The sequence below is a fragment of the Primulina tabacum genome, chromosome 1, assembly GCF_025594145.1.
Source record: "Primulina tabacum isolate GXHZ01 chromosome 1, ASM2559414v2, whole genome shotgun sequence".
Taxonomy (NCBI): Eukaryota; Viridiplantae; Streptophyta; class Magnoliopsida; order Lamiales; family Gesneriaceae; genus Primulina; species Primulina tabacum.
In genome coordinates, this window is record NC_134550.1 from 54,130,443 (window position 1) to 54,157,743 (window position 27,301).

Here is a 27,301-nt window from a genome sequence, read left to right on the forward strand (position 1 = left end):
TAATCCTATTTTTTCTTAAAAAATCTAAAGTAAAGAATTTGATAATATTTGTTAGAATAGGAATCTACATCCCTATTTGTCCTCGTGAAGGGTAATTTGAGGAGCCTGCACGAATACGGTGCCTCTAAAAGGCAAACCAAGTATACAAGTCTGTACGAAAACTTGTGCCGAACAAATATAAAAGTTTAAGGGTACTGGTCCCCGATTTAACTTGAATTCATAACACGAGCTTGTTCACATTCTTTTGGGTTTACACTCGATAGACCTGGTGATGCGTAAGCTCAATAAATTCATCAAACTTGAAAAAATATTTAATAAAAATCAGATTATTCAGCACCATAGAATTTAGATGCTCTCACACGAGGATAGATGTGTGAACGAACTAAATTGAGTCGAATATTATATTATTAAAAATTTAATGTTTGAATTCGATTTGAAACATTATATTTGAGTTTGATCTCGAGTTCGACTCGTAATGAAGTTCAAGTTAGATTCGAAATGTATACATATTTAATATACAATTATATTCATAAAATAATAACGCTGAACACGTTCGAGTTGTTCTTGAATTTGATTCTTGAATTTGATAAATTCAAATACAAATCAAATATTTATCGAATCGGCTCGTAAAGTCAATGAAGAGTTGGAATCTTGCAGAAGAGGTGATTTATGCCTCTACTCAAGGTAAGGGCCCAACTCAATGTGCGGTCACTGGAAACCCAAGGCTGGAACTGCGACAAATAGTGAAGAAGGTATGAAAATTATGTTTCTTGACACACACAATTATTTGATTAGAGTTGGATATAATGAGACATATCCACTGCATAATAATTCTCATGCATCACGCCCCGTTAGTTAATCTTCTTACAACTTGCTTCTGCATTCACCATTTTACCACATAATAACCCATTCGTTAGATATTTCTTTAATTAAAATTCATATGTTTCACTAAAATGTTGGTTTAAATCGAAATATTAAATTGTAGAAAAATGTGCGTGCATGTTTTGTGCTAATTAAGTAATTATTCTATGAGAATTATTTAATTAAAACCCACATGTTTCAATTAAAATGTGGGTTTAATTTAAATTGTATAAAATTTGGGTGCATGTTTTTTGCTAATTATTCGATGAGATTTCTATAACTAAAATTTATTTGTTTCAATTAATTTTTTTTATTTTAAATCGATATATTAATTTTAGAAAAATTAATGTGCTGCATGTTTTGTGCTGGATTTAATTTTTTGAGTCTTTTTAATAAAATAATTTTAGATTTAGTTTGGATACCAACTCAAAAGTGGCTTTACTTGGTCTACATGCCTATCTTGATATATTAAAAAATTGTGGACATCCTTTCTTTGTAGGGCTATCGTTATCATTAAAAAAAACAAGAAGAAGAAGAAATCAAACACTAAATACAAAAGAACAAATTTCTTCTGTTTTTTCGCATGATTTTCCGACAATTAATCAATAGTTAGGGCATCTAAAATAATTAAATTTTTTGATCAAAATAGGAATGCTAGAGATCTATTAAACGACAACAAAATCTAGAGAAATTTTGATCTTATGTTTCGAAGCCTAATTGGTCCTCGCTACATTTCAAATGATTACCTTATTGGCTTTGATGGATCTCTTCAAAACAAATAAATGGAACATGGTACCGTACGTAAATTCAAAAACATGACTATCTATCACTTATGCTAATCTCTTTCTAATATATTTTTGCAACAACTTATTGAAATAACGACAAATTCTTGATTATAGGCCAAAATAGTTTACATTTTAATTCTCAAAACTTTAGAAATGTATTTGTTTACATCAAATAAATCCCATGCTTGCATGCTCCACTTGACTCGAGGATATAGGTAAGTTGGTAGAGCTCTATTCTTGTAATTGGGTGTTGTGATTACGGGTTGGATATCTATTCTTGAACCCATGGCTCAATTTTTTATGCCTTACGTGCACTATAGGATTCCAAAAGTGTGCTTTAATTCAATGTGTAATGGAAAGAAGAAGAAAAAAGAGAAAGGAAAAAGTGATGATCATTAAAGAAATTGAAAGAAAGAAAAGTTTGCACCACACATGCCGGGGGGTGAATTATTTGAGGAAGAAAAGCTCTAAACTATTTTTATTTTTTTTAGAGGAAACCACTGATTATACTATTATATCGTAATAAAAGATCATTTTATTTTTCACAAATTTGAAGCCATCAAATTTATACAATAATGTCTAAAACTGCACAAATTGATTTTTTAAAAAAAGTACGATCAAAATATTAATACTGATAATTTTTAGCTAGCTTGAAATGGGCATGGTGAACCAGATTTGCTCGAAGGCCTTGATAATGAGATCATGATACTGACTCGAATTCAACGAGAGGTAACAAGCAAGAAGCTCTTCAAGTTCCCTCGAAGCCCGGATATTGTTCTCAACGATCATCTCCTTCATTGAATCCCTGAAATCTTTTTGAGGATCAAATGATGCCTTAACCATCGCAAAGCTCTCAGAATAGAAACAATTACAACATGCCTTCTTTTCATCTTTTGAAGTACTCTTCCTCGTCCTACAGGTTTCCATTTTCCTGTTTTTGATCTTCAGTCTCCTGGATCGCGAAACTGGTTTCCGGGTTGGGGGATTTGTTTTTGTTTTTGTTGTTTTCTTTGGCTGGATGCTGATTTTTTCAGTTCGGGAATCGACTGATGAATTGTTCTTGTTCTCGAAGTAGGGAGATGCTGCTGGAGTGATCTGTTTTGTGGGCTTAGTCAAGATTCGAGGGAGTGTTGGCTCTGATATCACGTCGAATTCCGCCACCTTTTGGTTTTTTCGGGACGTTTCTTCCTTGCTGAAGACGATCGAGTAGGAGTCGAGCTCGTCGTCGAATGATTGATCATAGGAGTACTGATCAGAAGAATCGACGTATTCGAATTCAGATGAGGGAGATTCAAGAAAAGTATCTTGAAAACATGAGGCGTGAACTTGAACAACCTTTTCAGGCTCCAAAATACAATTGAAATCATCTGAAACGGAAGGGATTATTTGCTTAGGAGACGGCTTGTAGATGGTCTTTCTCTTTGGTTTCTTCTTCGGCGATTTTGTCGGAGAATCATTGATCTTTGTTGAATTGTAAAGAGTGTCCACTGTGACGGATTCTGGGGTGTATTTGAAAGAATTTGTTGGGATTTGAGTCGGGTGAGGAAGCTTTTTCTTGATGGCATGAAAAGGGATTTGATTTCTGGCTTTGTTCATGTCTCTCAGCTTGTAAAACCAGGCATTTGGCATCATGTCTGCTAATCTGAACTTGTGATTTCTCATTGAAAAATACTCTTAGGTTTTGATGTGATGTGGGCTTGTGGTCTAATAAAAGTGAATATGAAAATTATGGGAGAGAATATAATATGAGAGCACATCAGGGGAATGGGAGCTTTATAAAAGGAGCATACAAAATATATGCAAAGATTTAACCATGGTTAACTTCATTCTCATGGTTAATCTATAACTGAAATATAATATATAAAGAGTAGGTCTCACGAATCTTTATCTGTGAGACGGGTCAATCCTACCGATGTTCACAATAAAAAGTAATATTCTTAGCATAAAAACTAATAGTTTTTCATAGATGACCCAAATAAGAGATATGTTTCACAAAATACGACTCATGAGACCGTCTCACACAAGTTTTTGACATAGATAATTTGTATTGTTAGATCTATCAAGAAAATCTAAGCATAAATTTGACCAAAAGAGATCGTATATCTTACTAGCTTTATTTGAGTAAAAAAAAAAAAAAAAGAGGGTAGAAAACAGCCGAAACCTCATTGACAGCAAGTGGATGCAGGCTAACATAGAGGCCAATATTGCTTTTGCCCTTTCCTCTTATAACCACAACCACAAGCTGTAGTTCATTCATGAGGCTCTGAAGAGGAATGATGCCGCGTTTGCATGAGTCAATTACAATTTTAGGGAATTCTTTTTTTCGTCTATATATACGACGTATTGCGATTTTGAAACGTTGTGTTATTATAATTGAGTTTCAACCAAACATACCTCGAAAAAAAAAATTGAGTCGATTTTGGTCCTTTTTTTGAAATTTTACTCATTTCACATGAAAACGTGACAACTTATCAGTTTTACTTACATCATCGTCACGTAGAAAAATGATTAAAATTGAAAGGAAAAAACAAATGTAACATAATAAAACTAAAATTTTGATAACACAAAGGACTAAAAGAACACATAGACAAACTATAAAAAAAATCAAAATTTCAATTTAATTTCCCAATATATTATTTAGATAACAAACTATATACGTAATTATTTTTAAAAAAAAATAAATAAAGAAAGAAAAAGTGAGATTAATTTCAAGAATTTAAAGTAAAGGTGCAGCTGTTGCTCGTGCGAAAAAGGGTTGCGATTGAGGTCACATAAAGGAGTACGTAGAGCTATGTTATAACATTCATTCAAATGATGCAAACATTTTCTCCTTTCGTTGTAATCATATATAAGCAATTTCATCCTCAACTCAAAACCAGACTTTATAAAATTTGTGTGAGACGGTCTCACGGGTCGTATTTTGTGTGACCGATCTCTTATTTGGGTCATCCATGATAAAACATTACTTCTTACGCTAAAAGTATTATTTTTTATTGTGAATATCAATAGGGTTGACCCGTCTCACAGACAAAGATTCGTGAGATCGTCTCACAAGAGACCTACTCTAAATTGTTTGATCAACTAATTAAATAATATCACAAGTATGCACATTTGATATTCTAGGATATACACAATCTTTAAAGTGATCATATTTCTTCTTCTTTCTTTTTCGAAAATGGAACTCACAACCGCTTTTTTCGATGTGCATTGGCTAAAAATCGGACCAACGTAATAGTCTGAAAACCACTTAGACAAACCTTGTGTCACACGTTCGTCCGTATGAAAAAAATATTGAACTCATGATTATTGATTAAATACTTACCTACCTCACTATGTCGAACACTCTTTAGATTACTTTACGACCGAGTAGTTATAATGTATATTGACTTTATATTGCTAAAATCTAAGGCCCGTATGTCAGTGGAATCCATATATTATATCTATGTTGTACCATCCAACAATATAAACCCATTTTCCTTCATGGATGCCCAATAATATCCAACAATACAAAGCCCAATTTCACATATTTTAAACCCAACTATACAAAATAGTTTTGCAGACGCAAGAAAGGGCCTCCAAATCCAATCTCTTTAACCAATACTTTATAATTCAGCAAATCTAGTTTTCTAAATAATGATATCTTCCTATTACTATTTATATCTTACATTTTTTTTTTTGAAAAAGAAAAAACACGAAATTGATCAAAAGACCAGTTAAACCAAAATCTTCTTTTTGTTGTTTAGTATCTTTCAAAGTTCTTTTAAAAAAATTATTGGTTATTGCTCTCAAGAGAAGTTTGAATGGTAGGATATGATGAGTTTCTACGAAGAGGCCAGAAGTTCAATATCTCTTTTGTCTCTTCTGTCATTTGTGATATAGGATTTATCTAATATGATTTACCTATCAGATTTTTTAGATTTGTTTAAAACACAATAAAAATAACGGCATAGCATTCTCAAAATTTTTTTAGAAAGTTGGTTTAATTTGGTCGAGACAACATCCATCGAGCTGCAGACTTTATCCCAAGCAAAATTTGACACCTATGTATTCGTGTTTTCATCAGCAGAATTATTACAATTTTCATTTTAAATTTCTTGACTTTTTCCTAGATCCCCAAATTGACCCTTTCAAGTTTCAATATTCCTCCCACAGTTTCTTAATTCTCTGCGCCAAGCTGACGTAGTAGTGATGCTGGTGGAATCTTTGGGATTTTGTTGATTTAAAAAAAAAAACTTTTTAGGAAGGAATTTCGGACTTAACGATAAATTGAATTAGCAGTGGACAAAAATACGAAGAATGTGATAAAATGTTCACGTCCGAGGAGTAATTAACATATATATATACAAATACAATATTATGGGAGTATTTTGAAGATCTTTTGCTTATTTTAAAGTAATTATTCTAGATATTATTTTGAAGTTGGTGAGAAATCAAAGTAGAGAATTTTCGTCAATAGAAATTTAAAGTTAATAAAAATTAAAATTTGAGTGTTTTGAGAAAAAAATTATTTTAAAACTTGATTTTTAATTAAATTACAACTCTATCCTTAAACTATATAAAATTGATATATTTTAATTGTCTAAAATTTGATATTCACATCATCAACAATGGATTTATATAATTATTATTAAATCATGAATATTGTATCAAAAGTAATTTATTTTTTATAACATGAATGCTTGAAAAAATATATAAAATTAATTTAAAAAATATAAAAAAAAATTGACAAAATATTTATAAAAAAATTTGGACAACACATTACATTTGACATTAAATACATTAATCTTAGAATATGTCGATATAATTGAGCTGGATTGATTTTATCTGAATTTTGCACACAAAGTATGGAATTAATTATCCTCTCTAGAAAAAGTATGCATGAAATACTGCATTCTTGAAAATGACAATGTTAAAATAAATTTAATTCATAATAATAAATAATGATAATAATAATAATAATAATAATAATAATAAATTTAATTTATGTACAATAATAATAACGACGATGATGATGATGCAAGTGAGGTTCTTGTCACTCGTGTGGACTTATCCTGAAAAGTAATCATGTCCTCCAAACGGGCCCTTAGCTGCAATTCTCGAAATCTCGTTCTATATAAAAATAATAATGTGTAGGATTTAAATTCGAAGTTTATTTATATAAAATAAAATAATCACATTATATAAAATAAAATAATCACATAATTTTGTGTTAACAAGAAGGATTCATATTTGCAAACATTTAAATGAGGATTTCCCTAACCTGTCATTCCGAACATCATTTCACGTCCCTGATTTACAATAAATAGTCGATTATTTCACACCATGCGCAAAGTGCCCTACAAAGGGATTGGATATATGGTCGACGTTAGAGGTGATAATGCTGTGTACGACATGATCGCGGATATCAAGGGCGGGTATGTCTTTCCCATCTCCGAATCAATTCTCGTTTTTTTTCTAATAGAAGATTCTCTATTTAATTTTTGTGGGGATTAAGTCTCTATCGGATGATTCTACCTAATTGACCTGAAAATTATCATCCCGACTTCGCGATCGTTAAATTTTGTCCACATCCTCACTGCAAATAATCTAGAATTGGCAACGATGTGATCCAGATTTGTTATCATCATCCTTGATCTGACGTGAATTAAATCATTATCTTCGCTACCACTTCAAATATTAGTTGAATTAACAAAAAAAATCTTGATATTCACTTAAATAATATTGATACAATAAGCCAAGTACATATATAAAAACTAATTTTACTTAAAAAATAAATTTTTTTATAATTCATGGTTTTAATAAACAGAAAATATGAAACCACATATTATCATAAGGCGATGAGTTGGATCAAGAATTTGAGTTTTTTTAAAAATTACTAAGGAAAAAAAATTATTATTAGATTAGTTACAGTAATGATATTATTATCAGACGCATCGGAGCGAATTCAAGAATGAGAATAATATTTTCATACACGTTTACGATTTGCTTTCACTAACATATCCCGTTTCATGTTTTTCCCACGAGCCTGGACCCGTCGGGAAAATTTAATCCCAAAGACATGACATATCTAAGCCACATACATCGAATTAATGCATATAGGTGCTAGATTTAATTATGATATTGATTTGGTCTCCTCCGTCATAAATTCATACATTTAACCAAGTATTGTCGAATCAAAATTAATAGATTTTGAATTTATATTAGATACACTGTTTTATATATATATATATATATATATATATATATTATAATTTTGACATATTTCACGAAAATAATGGCTCAAACATACGAGATAGATATCATGCAAAGCAGTGACAAAAGGTTTGGACGAAATTTCCTTCCAAGTATATATGTACTGTGCAAGGACAGCACATATAATCAAAACATGTCATAATTTGATGTACCAAAAAACATATGAAATAGGTTTTTGAATGTCTTGTCCGCTTCTTTTTGCCTTTGGAATCAAACAAAGTGATGGATGGATGGGAAAGGGAAATAGACTTTTCATTATTTATGTATTTCACAAAATCTTATGTCGCATAGAAATTCGTGTTTGTCGATAATAACTTGAAATATTCGATAATAGGAAACGAATTATGTATCGATGATTGATGGGTTGATGTAAGTGTTAAATATTTTTTTTAAAGAAGAATTTGTCTCTTCTTGTCGTCTTCTTCTAAGACGCGATAACTTTTTATTACAAAAATAATACAAAAAATTGTAAGAAGGATAAACCAAAAATATAGTAAACTCTCTTCGTAGGAAGAAGGATGAATGAACAATATTAGTACATGATTTCTATAAAAAAAAAATTCTCATTTTGTTTTAATGATATAAATATATTGAACTAAAATATCATCACTAGATTTAATATGCTAATTAAAAATACATACAATTTTGCAATAATGTGTTACAAACTAAATTAGAGCGGGATAATAAACACATGATTATTTATCACTAGCATCATAAAAACTTTTAAAATTTCATAAATACTAGTACTCATGTTTCATTTATTCGAAAACAAATAAATATCACGAGTTTGAACATGTTGATAAAAAATGTACATAATAGTTTTTTATATTCAAAAGACGACAATAACAATTTATATATTGAATTCCAACGAGCTGGAATGTCTCGTGCAAACCGTTTAGGCCTATAGATAATGAATTGTGGTCCTAATTTGTTGAAAATGTGATTCTAATTTTTATTTCATCTTGAACACATGAATTTAAAACATGACGTGTTCACTTAATATGAAAAATTTACCACATAATGATGGTTTACATAATTGAATAAGTTCACTAATATTAGAAGTATATGCACTAGTATTATCAAAATATATTGAAAAAACTTGAGAAGTTAGACGATATTCTTCTAAAATAACAAGTATAATTTGAGAAATATTGTGTCGTGTATATTTCATCAAACATCTATATGCAAGATTTTTTTTTTTTTAATTTTACAAGAACTATCAATCAAATGACATGTAACACATGTGTATGAACAATTTTTCTAATAATCACTGCAAATATTCGAAAACAGAAAATTTTATTATTTAAACTAGCAATTTTTTTAATGAATTCTTTTTTCAATGACTAATTTTTAAAATGAGTGTCTTAGTGTATTTCGTGGGATACATCTAATAGAAGAATTTGCACTTGTAGATCGTCAATTTTAAAAAGTTAATTTATCGATAAAACTAAAAAATTTGTTCAACCGCATAAAATTTAGTCGTTTCTTCTTTAGATTTAACTTGGTAAAATTTAAAAAGTTGAGAATCGTTATCCGATTAACGAGAGAATGTTAGAATTTGAGTTTAAGAATGATTAATACCAATTTCCATCAGATTATTTTTCTCGATGTACTATGTTAAAGTTTCATAACCACATCCTTGTTGAAATTTTTAACTTTTGAACAATATTTTTTTTTGGCTTACAAATCACTGGAGGAAAACATCACATTTTCGAAATGTTTGATGAAGACTTCGGTTGTCGGGCGAGGTTTCATCTGGGTTTTATTTTAGGCATCGTCAGATTGCTCATAATTTCTTGACTTTGACGATGATGTGTGTTGTTGAGCCTCTTGTTATCGTTATTGATGTTACTTATCGTAAAAATCAAAATCATAGTCGTCGACATTGAATGAATGATAATCGTGATGCTTGAACTCAGGGGGCATGATGCCCTTTCCACCCCAATGACTCGATCCAGTTATGACCATTTGTATAAATATGAAATCAAATTAATTGTGAAAATAAATTGACAATTGACAACAAATCAATAATCGAAATGTGATATTTTGATAATAAATAAGGAATAGAGAAATAGAGAATTAGATAAAATTGTGTGAAAAAATTAAAATGAGTGGGGTATTTATAGAGGAAAAAGCGGGGAAAAAAATTCAACAGTCGACCTATTGGTCAAGATCTGTGCCGACCTGTTGCGCCAGATCTGGTCAACCCACATTGCACAATGGCCACATCATTGTGGCCTTTGACCACGAGGTGATTCCGATTCAAGTCTCGGTCAGACCCATCCCTTGACCAAGTCTACAACAAAGTGATGGATGTTAAGTGGGGAATAGACTTTTCCATTTAGGTGTCATTATTTATTTATTTTACAAAATCTAATGTCACATGGAGATTCATGTTTGTTGATAATACCTTGAAATCTTCAATAACGACAAATGAATCCTTCAATGATGTTGATGGTCCGAGGAAATTGTTGAACATTTTTTCCTTAACAATATTTTTTCTTTTCTCGCAATCTTCTCCCAAGACATAAGAACCTTTTCTTGCTAGAACAATCACCCAGAAATATAGTAAACTCTCTTTGTAGATGGAAGAATAATGAACAATATGAGTGCAGAATTTTTTATGCAAAAGTAACTTTTGATTGAGCCTTGCTCTATCGAACGTTTCCGAACTGAAGGGACATATTAACTAATTTTAATCATCAAAAGATGCCATTTGGATAAAACAATATCAAGAAAACTCTAATTTGCGTGCTTGTTCGTGAAACATGACAACGGGCGCCGGGGAGCTCCTGTGCTTTACAGCCCCGTCTGGGAAAATCTGGATAAAAGTGGGCGCGTAGGGGATGCTAGATCAATTTTCATAATTTATTTTGTTGTTGATAACGAACGAAGTTACTAATGCGAAAATTATGGGGATCGACCTGCCCAATCAGGTTGTGGGGGTTGTCCCCAAAAGCTATTCAGAAGCTACACAACCTTTCGCAAGGGATAAGACAACTCTTTGGAAACAACACATTGTTTCATGACACGTTTTCATGAAAGGATGAATTGTTTCATGAAGAGTCTCGTCCATTCTGAATCAATGTTTCATCTTTATATATATGACATCATTAGTTCAAGAATAGTATTCGAATTCTTATTTGATTTAGTCACCCACAAATTCAGAATAATTCTATTGTATCATGAAAGAAATTTTTCACATCCCTGTGGCTAAAGTGAGGGAGAAAACATTTATTAAAAGAAAGCGTTACAAACGTGCCTTGAAATTCATTCATACACTATCCAAATTTCGAAATAATCTCTCAACAGGGGAGTGCTGAAAATGCGTCATGCACGCCCAGTTCTGTCCTGCATCTCCCGGATAGATCAACAGCACGTGGGCACACTTTACACTACCTTTGCTATCTGAAAAATTCAGGCTGCACTTGGTGCGCCATATTTCCGCTTTTTGCTTTCATTTTGAGTCTTTTTTGCGCTCATTGCTTTATTTCAATTTATTAAGCTCAACAAAATTCCAACAATTCGAGCTAGTTTCATTCAAATCCAATATTAAGGTCTAAGAGTTTGAAAGAAATTATGTTCGTGCTTCAACTAAAGAAAGAAAGAAAACAAAAATTGATCACAAAATAATAATCTTGGATCGTGAAGTACGGGGGAGTCTGGTTAGTTGGGTTCATGCACGTAGTGTACGAGAAAATGATGACAATGTGTAATAATAGTTTTTTTATGATAGAAGTAGCAGTCTCATCATTTGATGTATACATAGTAAACTATCGATTAATAAAATATCATAAAAACCATGCAAGTCAGGTAAATTAAACTTTGTGCGAAATGGTCGGCCGAAAAAAATTTTGTAGAAGGAATCAAACTCCTAACTATTGGACAAACGCTCACCAACTCAAACACCTCATGGGCCAACATAACGATACTTTTATAAATTACAAACATATATCGTTACGATAACTAAAAGAAATACATATCATTACAAGATAAAACGAACGGTGTGACTCAAAGCTACTACATAAACTTTTAATACATAACAATTTTACGATATATTTAATATATCTATGCTAAAAATTTGAAGTGATTAGTAACACATTGTAAAAAGTGAAATAACAATGAAAATGTTGGGACACCCACACATGGGAAAAAGGTGAGGGGTGGGAGAGTTGTTGGCGCTGCTGTCTTTGGGGATTGTAAGAAAAAAGTCTGGAGCGCAAATCTCACCTCCACACATAGCATAGCCCAGGAATTGACCCCCATACCACTTTCCCAATTTCCCATTCCATGAGTTAGTTCTTGGCCAATGTATGTATGTATGTATGTATATATATATATATATATGTGTGTGTGTGCGTGTGTGCGTGCGCATATCTATACATTGTATATGTACAATACTTTTCTCACATGCCAAATCCCACTTCTTCTCTGTTGAATATTCCAACTGCTCAACTTGATCATCTTGGTCATTTATAATATCCTTGCACGATTAAGTTCCATTTTCCTATTTCGAACCTCGTAATTCAACAACTCTAGCTAGCTCCAAACATTTGCACACACAAATCCCATCATTACTTGTAAAGTTTACTGTTGCATGGGGTACGATCAGATGTCAAAACCCAGCGACAGCGAGGGCTGATTCTTTACTTTAATTTTTTTACTTTTCACGTTTTAGAAGAGCAATTCTTGTTGTACATGGCGCAATTTTTCTGCAGAAACACAAATGGACTCATCAAGAAACGGAAGACAATACAGAAATGGCCACTTGTAGTTTATGCTGTCATCACAATCTTCTGCGTCTCCGGCTTCTGCGTTTATTTGAGGACAAATATCTGCTCATTTTCTTTTTCAGGTGAGCTTAAAATACTGTATATTTCTTCCTCCGTGATTTTGAGCCTCGATGTTGTCAATTTCTAGTCTACTTTATTGATCAAGAAGATATTTTTCAAAAAAATCTACGGAGCCTGAAACGACTGACTGGTTGCGTTTTCATGAACAAATAGATGCAACTTGGTTGTCTATTTGTCTTATTTATGGATGCATTCATTCGCAGAAGACAAGAGGTCGATGGTGTTGGCTCTTAAAGCTGATGAGGATTACTTGCAACAGGTTAGACATTTCAATTAGTCATTCCTTGTTCATTTTGAGGATTTAATTTTAGTTTGTTTCTTGTTTCTTGAGTTCGAAGAGGGGTTTGTTATAATCGAGTGTCGAACTCAAGATATGGTCTCAAACTTTAGACTTTGATGTCAAATGTGTTAAATGTGTTACAAGTTATCGGCTACAAAATACAATTATAATTTGAATTTTTTTTTTACAATAGACAAAATTCAACCCCCACATGCAGTTAGTTGGCATCATATCTTACAAGTATCTGCTGAAATTATTATCGTTTTATTGCAATAGAGGTGAAATTTGTAGGATTTAGAAACTGGAGAGAAGCATTCACATAGAAAATTAAAAGGAAAAAAATGAATTTATCAGTGGATTGAATTATTAAGGCCCATTTAATTTTTGGTCCATTAAGGGCCCATTTGGATTTTCCGAATCCCAGCATGTGTGGGAGAATGCGTTTGATTGGATTTTTAGTTTCTTTTTTTTTTTAAAAAAAAAAAAGTTTTGATTTTTATGTTGTTTTTCAAATTATTAATTATATATTAGTATTTTGTTCTAAATCAATTATTGAAAGTGTAGTAATTTATTGATCATGTTGTCGAAAGGAAAAAAAGAATCTAAGATTGACTTAGGTTCAAGTAATTTTGATGGTATATCAATAAGAGTAGGTCTCTTGTGAGACGGTATCACGAATCTTTATCTGTGAGACATGTCACCCCTACCAATATTCACAATAAAAAATAATATTCGTAGCATAAAAAGTAATATTTTTTCATGGATGACCCAAGTAGGAGATTTGTCTCACAAGATACGACCCGTGAGACAGTCTCACACAAGTTTTTGCCATCAAATCAAAGACGTGGGCTCGTTTCCATTTCCTAGAGTAAAATATTCCTTAGTCAAAATACAACTTGTTACGGTAGCTCTCTTTTATATAATTCACTCCCTTTGCTCGGATTTTCAATGTGAATCTCATGATTGTTACAGAATTCAGATAGAAACAGGATTTGGAAGCTAGTCGATATGACAAGAACAAGCATCACTGGGACAAGAAGACTCCTAGGCCGCCCGGGATCATCACCTCCTAGTTGCACTTCGAAATGTGGTAGATGCGTACCGTGCAAGCCCGTTCACGTCACCGTGCCGCCGGGGACGCCCGTGACTACAGAGTACTACCCCGAAACTTGGAGGTGCAAATGTGGCAACAAATTGTACATGCCATAGTCAATTAATAAGCTTATCATAAAATGTAACCAACCAAAATATGATATAAATATATCCCCTCGTTTTTGCCCTGTGATGGCGCATTTCACATGTTGGCCATGATTTTGCCAATTTAAATATAATTTATTTTGGAACTGAAAACACGTGCGACCATATATAATATAATATAATATTTTGGTAAAAATTCAAAATTCTGATGCTCAAATTCAACGATGCGCGTTACAGACAAGACAACCACACCTTTTTCTTTGTGTGTGTGTATATATAAGCATCTGAAAACCATTCAATCAATCATCTTTTACTCGAGTAAAACTCGCTCTGTCTCAATTTTCAACAGCTCGTAAATATTTGTATACTTGTTTTTCGGTCTCTGGATCAGCCCAGCGATGCCAGAGATCGACGACGTTTCGGCTTCCAACCGGCCCTCTCCCGCGGTGGCTTTGTCATCGGGAAACGCCTTGTTAAACAAATACGAACTCGGGAAACTTCTGGGCTGCCTGTAGAGGCCTAAAAATTCGTACTTGAAAATTTGCGGAAAAATTAAAATTTTTCTTTTTAAAATAATTAAAATACATCGTTCATAAAATAAACTGATAAATAAAGTTTTATGTTCGAAATTTCAGCGGAAGTAAATGTTTGTTTGTAAAAATAATAATTTAAAATAATCCAGCAACTTGAAAAATGTTTGATCATAAAATAGTAAATGCTGAAAAAAAATGAGGTCTTCGGGTCCCACTACTGCCGACTCGAGCTGGCTCACTGGTCCCCGCCCTCGATCCCGACATCAACAGTACCTACAACAATCAAGTCTAGTGAGTCTAAAGACTCAGCATGCATATATCGTAAATAACGAGTAAATAATATAGTAAAATTTGTATGGGATAAAAATATCATATCATGAGTCATAACGTGAAAATAAAAAGTGTACCATGGGAGAGAGATTGAAAGCGGCCAAAGCGTTGCCGTTAAAGTCATTCACAAGAACAGGCTCAACAACGCCGCCAATCTCTTGGGTAATATCAAGCGAGAGATTTCCATCATGAGCAGGCTGCGCCACCCATATATCGTCAAATTGTTGGAGGTTATGGCTACCAGGACCAAGATTTACTTCGTCTTGGAATTCGTTAAAGGCGGGGAGTTATTTGCTAAAGTGGCAATGGGATGGTTCAACGAAGATCTCAGTCGGCAATATTTCCATCAGCTCATCTCCGTCGTCAGTTACTGCCACTCGCGAGGCGTTTTCCATCGCGATTTGAAGCCTGAAAATATGTTGGTGGACGAAAACGGAGATCTCAAGGTGTCCGATTTCGGACTCAGCGCTCTGACCGAACAAGTTCGCCCTGATGGCCTTTTGCATACTCTTTGCGGGACCCCAGCTTACGTAGCGCCGGAGATTCTAACCAAAAGAGGTTACGACGGCGCCAGAATCGACGTATGGTCGTGTGGCGTCGTCTTGTTTGTGCTCACAGCTGGATTTTTGCGGTTCAACGATCCGAATCTGATGAACATGTACAGAAAGATATACAAAGGCGAGTTCCGGTGTCCGAAATGGATGTCGCCCGATCTCAAGAGGTTTTTGTCTCGCCTTTTGGACACCAATCCCAATACGAGAATCACCATCAACGAAATCGAGCGCGATCCTTGGTTCAAAAAAGGTTACACCCAACCCAAATGCCAGGAATACGAGGATCTTTGCACCGTAGTGGAGGAAAAGCAGGACAGGAAATCATTGGATCTCAACGCATTCGACATCATTTCCTTCTCTTCGGGGCTCGATCTTTCCAGATTGTTCAACGACAAACTTAGACCTGCAGAGTACGTGGAATGGTTGACGGTGGAGGATCAGCCGGAGAAAGTAATCGAGAAGATGGAGGAAGTTGTGAACGCCAAGCATAGCGGCGTGAGGTTGAGGAGAAAGAAGGATCGCAGATTGGAGCTGGAGGGGCAGAACGGTAATTACGTAGTCCAAATGGAGGTCTACCGGTTGACTGACAATTTAGTAGTTGTGGAGGTGAAGAAAGAAGCTGGGGATACCGACGTGTTCTCGGATTTGTGGAAAGACAAAATTAGGCCTCTAATCGTACGGAAACCGGAGAAACAGGTTTCCGGCGACTAAATTAGGGGCGCTTTCCGGCGACTAGGTTAGGTTGCCAGGCAGTTGGAGCTAGAGGGTCGTTGATTTTGTCCTCCTAGTTTTTTGATAGATTGTTTCATTCTTCCACAATTAAATTAAATTAATCAATTATTGTAAGTAACTAACAAATGTGGATTATTAAATAAAACATTTGAACTCGGCCCTAAAGGCCTGGATTAGAGTTTAGGGTGTGACATTTGTGTTTCTACATCTTCTATTGTGGGATGTAAATTTTCTTGATTGGGATTTGCATTTGGATCATACAATACAATGAAATAAAAATTAAATAGCAGATTTTTTTATTTATCTACACGAAAATTCTTGTGGGATCAATTTTATGTGACGAGTCTTTAACTTAAGAAAAATATTACTTTTTATTATAAATATGGATCGAGTCAAACCATCTCATGTATCTAAACATGTGAGGCGATCTTACTAAACACCTTCTCCTCTATCTATCTTTTTTAGTCGTATCATGTGAAGTTAACCAAATCATTTTAGCACGCACAATATCTGAGTGTATTCAATTCCATTTCAATTGTGAAAAAAATATTCTGGAATTGTTTAAAAGTAATTTTTTCTAAGTGCGTGTATATATACATACTAGGAATCACAGCTTTAAATTACAAATATTTAATAAAATTTGAACTTAACAAATTGAAGTGCTAGTAGCTTCTGAATATTATTTTTTTTACATAAAACAAAGGGTATTTTAGTAACTTACTTTTAAGTATCAAGATAGACATAGTTATTCAAATTCATATATAATAAGTGTATATATATATATATTCTAAAAAACTAAATAAACTTTCAAAATGGACTATCAAAATTATTTTGAATTTTATTCAGCGTAGAAAAAGTGGTGAATCGAATGTTGGACCGAAGAATTCCGCAGGCCCAATTTCGGCCCGCGAGTATGACAATACAAACGGCGTCGTCCCTCTCTCTCACATCTGCGGCCTGCATATTCTGAGAGGTGACGGTTCAGCAAACACCTACTGTGCATGGATTCAAAGGTATTCTTTCCTTTTATTCCTCCAACTTTGTTCAAAGGTTTTATGTGCTCACCAATGATAAGCTTATGTAAATGTATAGTTTTTTCGATTTGGTGCCTCGGTTTTCGTGTTTGTGCTTTGAATTTTTACTTTATTTGTGTTCCAGTGTGACGAGCGTGTGAAGTGTGGCTAATATTGGGTTTAATTATTAGTCTCTGTTTCGAATTTCTGAGCAATGCCTGTAGAAAGAAGTTCAAGTAGGGGTACTGCTTATAAAGTTCATAGGAAAGTGAAAGTTGCTGCGGGAAGATCCGGAGGGTTGAGTGACGGTGTTAGAACTCTAGAGCATAAGAAAAAGGGAAGTAAAAAGGTGCAAAGTAGAGGGAATAACGGTGATGTTTCTTATGTCAACGTGTATGAGGAACCTAATAAATCCATTGGTATCGGAAAAAGGGATGAGAAATTGAAGAGTGGAACTAGACATGAAGGGATTGAAGCAGTAGTTGAAAGGAACTCCAGTTGGAAGAGGAAGAGGATCAATGCTGATTCTGGAAAGTATGTGGATCGAACACTTGAAGGCAATCTGAAAAAATTCAAGGCAAAGACTGTGTTTAAAGATGAGAGAAGAGTGTTTCGATCCAATTTTGATAAAGAAAGCACGGTGGCAAAAGGAAAAGTTCATGAATTTGAAAAACCCTTGTGGACTGGAAGCAGTAAATCCATCGGTAATGACGATGTACTTGGTCAGAAATATCAGAGACACAAGGTAAAGACTGGCAATATTGTAAGCAATGCCTCTAAGAATGTCGTAAGGAATGGAACATTGAATACACTGGAAAAAAGTAAAGCTCTGTTTTCAGCAAAAAAAAATCCGAGCCGGAGAAAACATGCTGTTGACTCTATAGAGAAACATCAAAAGAAAGGGACTCGGGGCAGGAAAAGCTCGGCCATTGATTCAGAGTTAAGGGAAGAGCTTCCAAAGAAGAAGAAACGAGTTATTCGGCTAGATCCTCATGATACATCCAACAAGAGGTTGAATGATGACTTAGCTAATAGTGGTGGGTTTTGCTCCTTCACATCTTGTCCGTTTCTATTTTCATTTTTCATATAATGAGCATGACTTTCACTTTGATTTTTTTTTTAATCTGAATCTAGAATTTCAGAAATCCACTGCTTTTAGAATCAATTAATAATGATTTTTGTAACTGTTACCTTTCTCAATGTTTGCACATACTTTTTGAAGTTGTTTCTATAAGTCTTGGTCCCAGACCAGTGGAGATCAGCTACATGCAACTCTGTCTCCATAATGCAAATTCACCAACAAACATATTGGATTTAATACTCTCCATATTATCATTTTAATATCTGTAGATAACCTCCCTCTCCTAATTTACTGTCATTGTATTATCCAGGTGAGAGTGTACAGAAGAAACAGCAGGCAGCAAAAATTGATGTTCAAATGTCAAATAATGCAAAGTTTCGTGCCATTTGTCCTAGCTCCTCTATCCTTTCCTTTGTAGAAGACAATGTAATCGACCTCATCACGAATGCTTGACAAGTATATCACCTTCAGAAGATATTCATTTCTAAAATCTTTGGTCAAACTAAGATTTTCTTTATATTGTTTTCCAGTTACTAGGTCGTAGACGGGAGATTGAATTCAGGAGGGCAGGATACAACACTGAGCTTTCTGCCCCTTTAGACAACATTCCTTTCTCAACAAGTTCAGAAAGAGAGAGGATCGAAGTACCAGTATGCATATATGTCTACAATTTCCATTCACGTTTTGTTTTGGCGAACCTTTGCATACAGTCTCAATGTAGAAATTTTGTTTCAAGCATGAGACAGTAGGTACTCATTGAGGATGAGAGACTGAGACAAAATGCAGTTGCATCCTATCCTTGCAACATTGTGTGTACCTATTACAAGCTCCTATAGACCATGTCTTACCACTTTACATTTGCTAGAAAAATTAAGCTATGTAGTCTGGTGAGAACTCAGGAATTAGGAGTCAATGATGCATAAATTAAAAATCTAATCTTGCTGGAGATGTCATAATTGCACCATATTTTCTCAGTTTTCGAGGATAAGCATCCTGACATAATTAATAAACAACTCTAATGACTACCAGTCAATAACATTGAGCATAAAATCAACAGATTCTTTTATCATTATTTTTTACTCTTATAGGTGGTGGGTACTAACTAGTTTATAGGTGTTCCGTAATAAATTAGAATTCTTTGCTGCGGCCAAGATTTCATCATCATTTCCATCCCCTGATCTTCCGGAGATTGCATTTGCAGGTAAGACTGTTTAATCTCCTAAATAGAGTCAGATGATGAATTATTTTCCACATATTGCAGACTAATTCTTGAGGCCAGTGATATATGTGCTATTTGCTCAATAACGTGTTTCTTGATTTGGTTGCTTCTATTGTTCATGTTTCGTTTATTAATTTGAATCTCAACGTGGAAAATTTTAACAGAATGTTTTATTTTTACTGGTTTTAGAGGCAAACATGAAGTTTACTTTTTTATTGTTTACTTATATTAGGTCCTGCTAGCAAAATAGTTTTGTTATGCGTGTGGGGTTAAATATGTACTTTGGACTTGAATCTCTTTAGGGCGGTCAAACGTGGGAAAATCATCTTTGCTCAATGCACTTACCAGGCAATGGGGTGTTGTACGGACATCGGACAAGCCTGGCCTTACTCAGGTGCTGCGTGTGTTGTACAGCTGAATTAAAAGTATGTTGGTTATGCATGTGTTGTAACGACTTAGCACTCTTTTGTAGACTATTAATTTTTTCAACCTTGGACCAAAGCTCTCGCTGGTGGACTTACCTGGATATGGGTTTGCTTATGCTAAAGATGAAGTGAAAGAATCTTGGGAGGAACTTGTGAGTCTGAAACTGCGTGTTAAAGAGTTTGTTTATGTCTTTCTCAACCTATATTTTTCCTTTGTTAATTTGGCATCATCATTCTTCAGTAGCTGATATTATGTCATGTGCATTTGTAATTAGCATGTTGTCATGGAAAATGTAATGTCTTTTCTTCCTATTAAATAAGTTTTAAGTGAAAGGTTTGCACATTATACCATAATACTTTCTCTTACTGTCATATAAAGAAAAAAGGAGAGCTGCCTGTCTTTGGAACAACCCGTGGCCTAGTGATCTCAACTTGCCATGGCTTGATGTCAATCTGTATCGGTAATTTAAATGCTTTACTTGCATTTGATAAAGTGGAATTAACAAGTTAAATTGTGTCACATCTATTATTTTATGAATTTTCAACTGGAATTCTGAACCAGATCTAACTCACATCTTAAACTAGATTAATAACAACTACGGGAGTGTACTTGCTTTGGTTATGTCTCTGGTGTTTATCTGAGGATGCTTGTCTGTTTGCCTGAGGAATGTTACTTTTTGTGTTTACAAGAATAATAGTTGAATTTCTTTTCACTGTTTCATATATTGTGTGTTCATACCACCAACAATGCACGTTTGCAGGTGAAAGAATATGTCACCACCCGTGTTAGTCTGAAGCGAGTGTGCCTTCTTATTGACACAAAATGGGGTATGAAACCAAGGGATCATGAGCTCATCCGGCTGATGGAAAGGTGGGCTTATCATATGCAATGTCTGTATGGATATGGTGTACTGTTGCATATCTTTTTGAATGTGGTCGATTAATGTGCTTTTCTTTAATTATAATTTTATTTATCCTTGGATTTAATTTCTAGACTTAAAAGACTGGTGCTCCGAGTAGCTGCCTTCTTAATCTTTTGCCTTGTATATATTATCCAGGTTCATTCTTGTCAGAGAGGCTTGAGTCTATTTTATTTGTTGACTTGCAGGTCTCGAACCAAGTATCAAATTATTTTAACAAAGACAGATTTAGTTTTCCCAATTACAGTGGCGCGACGAGCAATGCAAATTGAAGAGGTGATACACATCTTATGCATTTGATTGAAAACTTAAGCAATTTTAATTTCCTACTGAAGCTACAACATTTCTTGTCTACAGAGCCTCAAAGCAAGCAAGTCTGTGATTCAACCCTTGGTATGCTCACTTAGTTAGCCTAATAGCTTCTCAATCTCAATCATAATAAAATATTATGGTGACTTATGCTGGAACTACAGATGATGGTTAGCTCAAGTACTGGAGCTGGCATCAGAAGTTTAAGGACGGCACTTGCCAATGTTGCTCGGTTCATGAAGCGCTAAAAGTTGTTCCTCGGTCAGGTATGTGTACACTAATTAGGTTTAAGTTAGTGAAGGAAGTTGATCGACTCGGCTCGATCCAATCCAATACCAATTATCTTGTTAATTGGTCTGGAGCCCCTAAGCGGGAGTAGTTTTTATAATCCTCGTTATCGTTTTTTTAAGCCTGTTTATTAAGGCTGACCTGATTGAATCTTTGCCTCAAAATAAAGCTCGACTCCAACTTGTTGACAAAGTCATTTTACAAGATTGGTTCAACTCCGATTGGCTTATTTGTTTGTTTAGTTTGGAAAAAACTGCACAGGGTTTTGACAACTGAGTACTGTTGTGTTAGGGATTCCCATTCTTGCATAGAAAATATAATTGTCCACTCCTTTGTCTATGTCAAAATTTGAAAAATAATATAGGTGACGCATCCAGACGTAAGTATTCTGATTTATATATATTTTTGCGTCAAAAATGATATTCAACTTCATTTTATATGGATTAATTTGTGTGTCTTAATTTGAAATTTTAAAATAATAGGTCGAAGGCATTTTGTAAGGTTTAAGAAATGTAAATTTTTTTTGTGAATCGATGAAATTTGAAAATAAGAAAATCTAATTTGGAGGCAATTTGTTTGTTCGTTTGTTTTTTTAATTATATATATAATTTGAAATGTAATGTCATTTATAATTATTTGATTGTTTCTTATAACTACTCAAACTATGTACTTTTTACTTGATTTTAAATATTTTTATTCTCGACATTTTTCATTATTCATACACTTACACCTCGTGTGTTTATTCTTTTATTTATTATATATCACGTATTTATATTATCATAGTGCTATTTTTTAAATAATTTTAATCATATTATGTACTTAAAAGTCATATTTGACTCGAAAGATGAAATTATAAAAGATATATAATATATAGACGATAAATCTATATATATGGATAACACAATTTTTTATATAACTTAATTTTATAAAAATCAAATGTTGAATGAAGTATTTATGCGTAAATTGCAATCGATTAAAGTCTTTTTGTCATATTATTTTCTTATGAATACTCGCTGTTTGTAAAGGATATTTTAACATGTCAGCCATGGAGACTTTGGATCAGTTATCCCCGTAGCTGTGAAACGATAACTCGTGAAAGTTGAGTATGTCAAAATTCAAAATATTAGTAGGGGAGAGAGAATATACGGAGAGTTGTCCATCTTATTTTTCTTTCTTTTTTATTTTATTTTATTTTATGATTGTCCCGATAAAAGGATTCGAGACTTATTATTCACAGCTGCACCACTCAAATATTAGTAGGAAATTATATATAACACGTAATCGTGTTGAAATGTGAAGTGTTGACCAGTAAAAATATATATGAATACGTATATCAAGGGGGCGGGCAACATTTTGTTTAAAATTTGTTTAGTATTGCTGTCTATTTGTGGATAATATGGCATGGATTTTTAAACATATGGACTAGTGTGTGTGACGAAGTTTCGAGTTAGAAACTCCATAGAATTCTATTAGGGGATGAGCAGTAAATATAGGTTAACGGACAGAGCACAAAGCATATGTAATCCCTGTGATTCCCAAGTCAAAATGCATTTGTCATCTCTATATTTGTTTTTTCACAAAAAATTATATGAGATCGTCTCACGAATCAACACAAAAACTACAGTGAAACAATAATTTTGTTAGACAAATATTCTATTTGAGCCATCCATGAGAAAGTTTTACTTTTTATTATAAATACGAACAGAGTTGATATGTGTAATGAATAAAGATCCGTTAGACCGTCGCACAAGAGACATACTCACAGAGCAATTTTTTTGGACGGTTTTCCATCTCGGCGCTACCCAGACTGAATGACATGTCTCACGGATAAAGATCCATGAGACCGTCTAGAGTCCTACTGTTAATTTTTATAATTTAGATAAGTATTTCCTTGAAAAGAAAAATGGATGCATAACTACTAATGATTATAGAAAATTAGAAATATGATAAAAATACTTCACACAATTACTATAATCAATTTTAGTCTTCAATTAAATTAATTTACCAAAATAGTCTTTTTATCATATCAAATTACATAGATATCCTCTATCATTTAAACTCTATTCACCATCAATTTCTTTATCTCAAACTCTTTATTTGATTTTCGTAATTTCTCGAATAATCTTATGAATTTCATGCATTTGGATATAGAGTGGTGATAATTTGATATAATTCTTTTGTCGAGTATCATTTTTATGCATTTTATTTTTCGAAGATTTGTTGTGCATACTCATAAATTGTTAGCATGGAATAAAGTAGAGACTTGATTGAGACCATCAGATTTTTTGTTTATATTTGTATAAACTCACATTGATGTAATTATTACGTTTCATAACCATGGTGATCGGTGATTTTGTTTATATTATTTTAGATGAGCAACAATCGTAATTAAAATATTATAACATTGGTGGTTTCGGATGCACTAATTCAAACTAACAATTCATAATTTTATTAAGATAAGTTTATTGATATAAGTAAGTAGTATTAAAAAATTAATATATTATAAATTAAATAAAACAGAACAAATGTTAAATCAACTCTTAAAGAGAAATAATAGATAATTAAACAAATGAATCACGAAAATGGAACATGTGTGTTCATAGAAAAAGAGTATTTTAGGATTTTTTAATTAAATAAGACATAATGTAAAATGTGCAAGAAAGAAGACTATTTTTGAAATTATGACTTTGAAATAGACTGGAATAATCAATTTTCCTAAAAATAATTGCAACACATGTTCTTGTTTCCAATGATACAGGGGAGAGTTTCGTAAAATTTATAAAATCTGAAGGAACTTTGTGCATATTTTTTACCTTCACAGATCTATTGGCCATTTATCGAAAACGTAAAAAAAGGACCCAATTACATTTCGCCATTATCCATTGATTTCCATAATTAATTGTGTTATGTCGGTGTCCTTATTTAATATTTGTTGGACTAATACTTCATATTTGTAATGCAATCCAAGAATATAAGACTTTCTAAAATTGTTATTATATTTTCTGAGCCAACCAATGATACGTACCTTTTAGTATATATAAGTATATATATAGTTTTGACGTGGATACATGTGATGAATTATATCCAAATTATATATCTAACGTGAAATATCGATGTACACAAATATAAACACGATGATTGAACAAAATATCAAAATGGTTGTATTTATTGGAGCTGGACTGGTAAAATGGTGGCAATTAGGCGTAATCCTTGCATAATAATTTTAGTATAAGATAGAGATAGATGCGTACATGTGGGAATTCAGAGTGAAATAGCACCAAACCACCTTCTCCACCACTAATAACAAAATTAAAATTCGTATTTTTTTCTTCACCTAATCATTTGATTTCTTCCTCAGCGCAGAGTGGGAGGGAAGAGAAAATGTGTCCCCTCAGAATTATTCTCATCTTCCTCTCCGCCACCCTCGCCGGATTCCTCGTACTCCGGGGCCTCAAATCGCCGCCTGATCAAACTGACGTCGTCGTTGCTTCCTCTGCCGAAGATGAAATTGCCTCGAAGAACGCCGTTTCCCCTTCTTCTAGGGTAATCTTGTGATCATTGTGATGGTTTTTTTTTTGCCATTCAATTCATTCCAGTTGGAACGTTTTCAGGTTCAATTTTAGTTTTATGGAGGCGCACGAACTATTTGGATTGGTTTAATTTTAATGTATGTTTAATTCGGGGGGAAATTGTTTTTTCTCCCTTACGCTGAATTAAATTTGACTTTTTTTCTGAACGAGTACTAATTTTGTATAGAAGGAAAAAGGGACAATGGAATTTAGCTAGAAAATTTTCGAAAATGCGATGACTCTGATATTTATAAAACGTGATTGCAGTTCTGTACGGTCGTAGGAAAGGGGTTTTGGACTTGTGTGGACATGGCAAGCGGTAGATATCTGTGGAGGAATTTAGCTTCTTCATCATCTCCATTGGAAGGAAAGCTTCGTGCTGATTAATTCGGATATAGGCCATTCTTTCCACTTTTGTTTGTTTGGGCCGTTTTTTTAACCTGTCTCATGTAAGATCTGTTATGACGCAATACAATCTGCATTACGATCATTTTGATTGCAAGTTATATGCATGATTTTATAAAGGTGGGTGCAAATGTGTTGTTGTACTGCTGTACTGAAATAGTTTCTTGTATAGATGTCTGGTATTACCTTGTTGTTAAAATTCTTTCTTTCTTTCTTCTGCCTTAATTTTTTGGTTTCACTTGAAAAATGTACTTCACTTTGAGAGTTTATTTGCCCAAAACATAAGTTTTGGTTGGTTTTGTTTACAGTTATGGTTGATGTATCCGGTTCTTTCTGGTTTTTCTTGTAATTAAATTTTTTTGTTTTGCTTGTGCAAATCGAATTTGCCTTCTGTTTGAAGATCATTTTACATTTGCTTCCGTAAAAATAGATGGCGCAAGACTCTTTTACCATGCTTGCTATTGTCATTTATATTGTTTTCCGAAACGATAAGTGCCAATTTCTCACTTGGATCCGTACTACAGTTGGGGGAGCGCGGAAGATCATTTGCGTGGATGCGTAACTTGAACTGAATTTGATATGGTATACAGGTGTTTCCTGTTATTTCCATCTTTCAGAAAATGAGGAACGGTGTTTTAATGTCTCTCATTTATGGTAATAAGCTTTGATTATAAGCTGGAGCATTGAGTGATCTGAAAATTCACCATTTTGAATCTTAAGCACCCCTTTTTTTTTGTTCCTGTGTTCGGGCATCTGTAAACTTAGATCTACGGCCTTTGCATTTATTAATGTATTTGTTTAGTTTGTTCTTGCAAGTGAGGGGTTTCCCACTGGCTTTCAAACGCTAATGTGTTTGCTTAGTTTGGTTCTTGCGAGTGAGTGGTTTCCCACTGGCTTTAAACACTGTGCTTTATTGTTAAGAATGATTAAAATGTATACCATTTCCCTTGATTCCTTCTGTGAATTCATCGTCTTAGAGTTCTTTGATATGGGGATACCTGAAATTGTTGAGATTGGGAAATTATCCACTGTTAGCAAGTGGTTGCTGGTTGAAATCTTGAGGTAGGATTGACAGTTTCACTTTCAGTTACATAGCTGTCATGACTTGTGGGACCTTTTTTGACAATCGGGTCTCTTTATCTCAGATTCGTCTCTTTGAAAGATTTCTCTGTCTGGAACGATTTTCCGATGCTGTTAAAATTGGATAACATGGTTGTGGACTATATACTTCCGTACGATTTTTGTAGCGATTTTGAGTGATGACTTTGGAAAAACAAAAAAGCATTTTGATTTTATTGCAGTTTGTACCTTTGATGGTTTTTTTCGATTATTATTTCAGCATGGTGTGGATCGATGGTAAATTAGTAATAATATGTATATAAAAAAATAGAGAAGTCGATAATGGATAATTGGATATATGGAAAGATATTCAATTTCTTGTTTTATGTAACGACTGGTATGTACACATTCTAAATAATTTCAATTGGGACATAATGCCTAAAAGAAATAAAATAAAATAAAATGTTAAACTTATTTAATTTACAATGCAAATAATATTTTATCGATTAATAGGTATTTTGTGAGACAGTCTCAGAAGTTTATATGCATAAGATGAGTCGATCTGATCCATATCTACCATAAAAACTAAAATTTTTGATATAAAATGTAATGTTTTTTCATGAATGAATTTTTGGT

The 27,301-nt window shown here is 33.4% G+C and overlaps 3 protein-coding genes, 1 long non-coding RNA gene and 1 pseudogene across 4 annotated transcripts; 4 read left to right on the plus strand and 1 right to left on the minus strand.

Moving 5' to 3' along the window:
- Positions 1 to 2,008: 2,008 nt before the first annotated feature.
- On the minus strand, positions 2,009 to 3,415 carry LOC142550054 (transcription repressor OFP2-like). Its single transcript, XM_075659297.1, has one exon. The coding sequence runs from the start codon at positions 3,306 to 3,308 to the stop codon at positions 2,292 to 2,294; it is 1,017 nt and encodes a 338-aa protein (XP_075515412.1). The 5' UTR covers positions 3,309 to 3,415; the 3' UTR covers positions 2,009 to 2,291.
- An 8,890-nt stretch (positions 3,416 to 12,305) lies between these two features.
- Positions 12,306 to 14,250, plus strand: LOC142519765 (uncharacterized). The gene is made up of 3 exons (XM_075622796.1): positions 12,306 to 12,753; positions 12,955 to 13,010; positions 14,004 to 14,250. The coding sequence occupies exons 1-3, from the start codon at positions 12,597 to 12,599 to the stop codon at positions 14,238 to 14,240; spliced, it is 450 nt and encodes a 149-aa protein (XP_075478911.1). The 5' UTR covers positions 12,306 to 12,596; the 3' UTR covers positions 14,241 to 14,250.
- Positions 14,251 to 14,510: 260 nt separating this feature from the next.
- Positions 14,511 to 16,622, plus strand: LOC142550059 (CBL-interacting serine/threonine-protein kinase 11-like; annotated as a pseudogene).
- Positions 16,623 to 17,245: 623 nt separating this feature from the next.
- Positions 17,246 to 21,869, plus strand: LOC142550064 (uncharacterized). The gene is made up of 11 exons (XM_075659306.1): positions 17,246 to 17,390; positions 17,536 to 18,427; positions 18,782 to 18,897; positions 19,002 to 19,121; positions 19,585 to 19,672; positions 19,993 to 20,084; positions 20,163 to 20,267; positions 20,877 to 20,986; positions 21,224 to 21,311; positions 21,393 to 21,428; positions 21,509 to 21,869. The coding sequence occupies exons 2-11, from the start codon at positions 17,605 to 17,607 to the stop codon at positions 21,590 to 21,592; spliced, it is 1,662 nt and encodes a 553-aa protein (XP_075515421.1). The 5' UTR covers positions 17,246 to 17,390; positions 17,536 to 17,604; the 3' UTR covers positions 21,593 to 21,869.
- A 2,936-nt stretch (positions 21,870 to 24,805) lies between these two features.
- LOC142550073 (uncharacterized) lies at positions 24,806 to 25,895 on the plus strand. The gene is made up of 2 exons (XR_012821288.1): positions 24,806 to 25,175; positions 25,469 to 25,895. It is a non-coding gene; the product is annotated as an uncharacterized LOC142550073 (long non-coding RNA).
- The last annotated feature ends 1,406 nt before the right edge of the window (positions 25,896 to 27,301 follow it).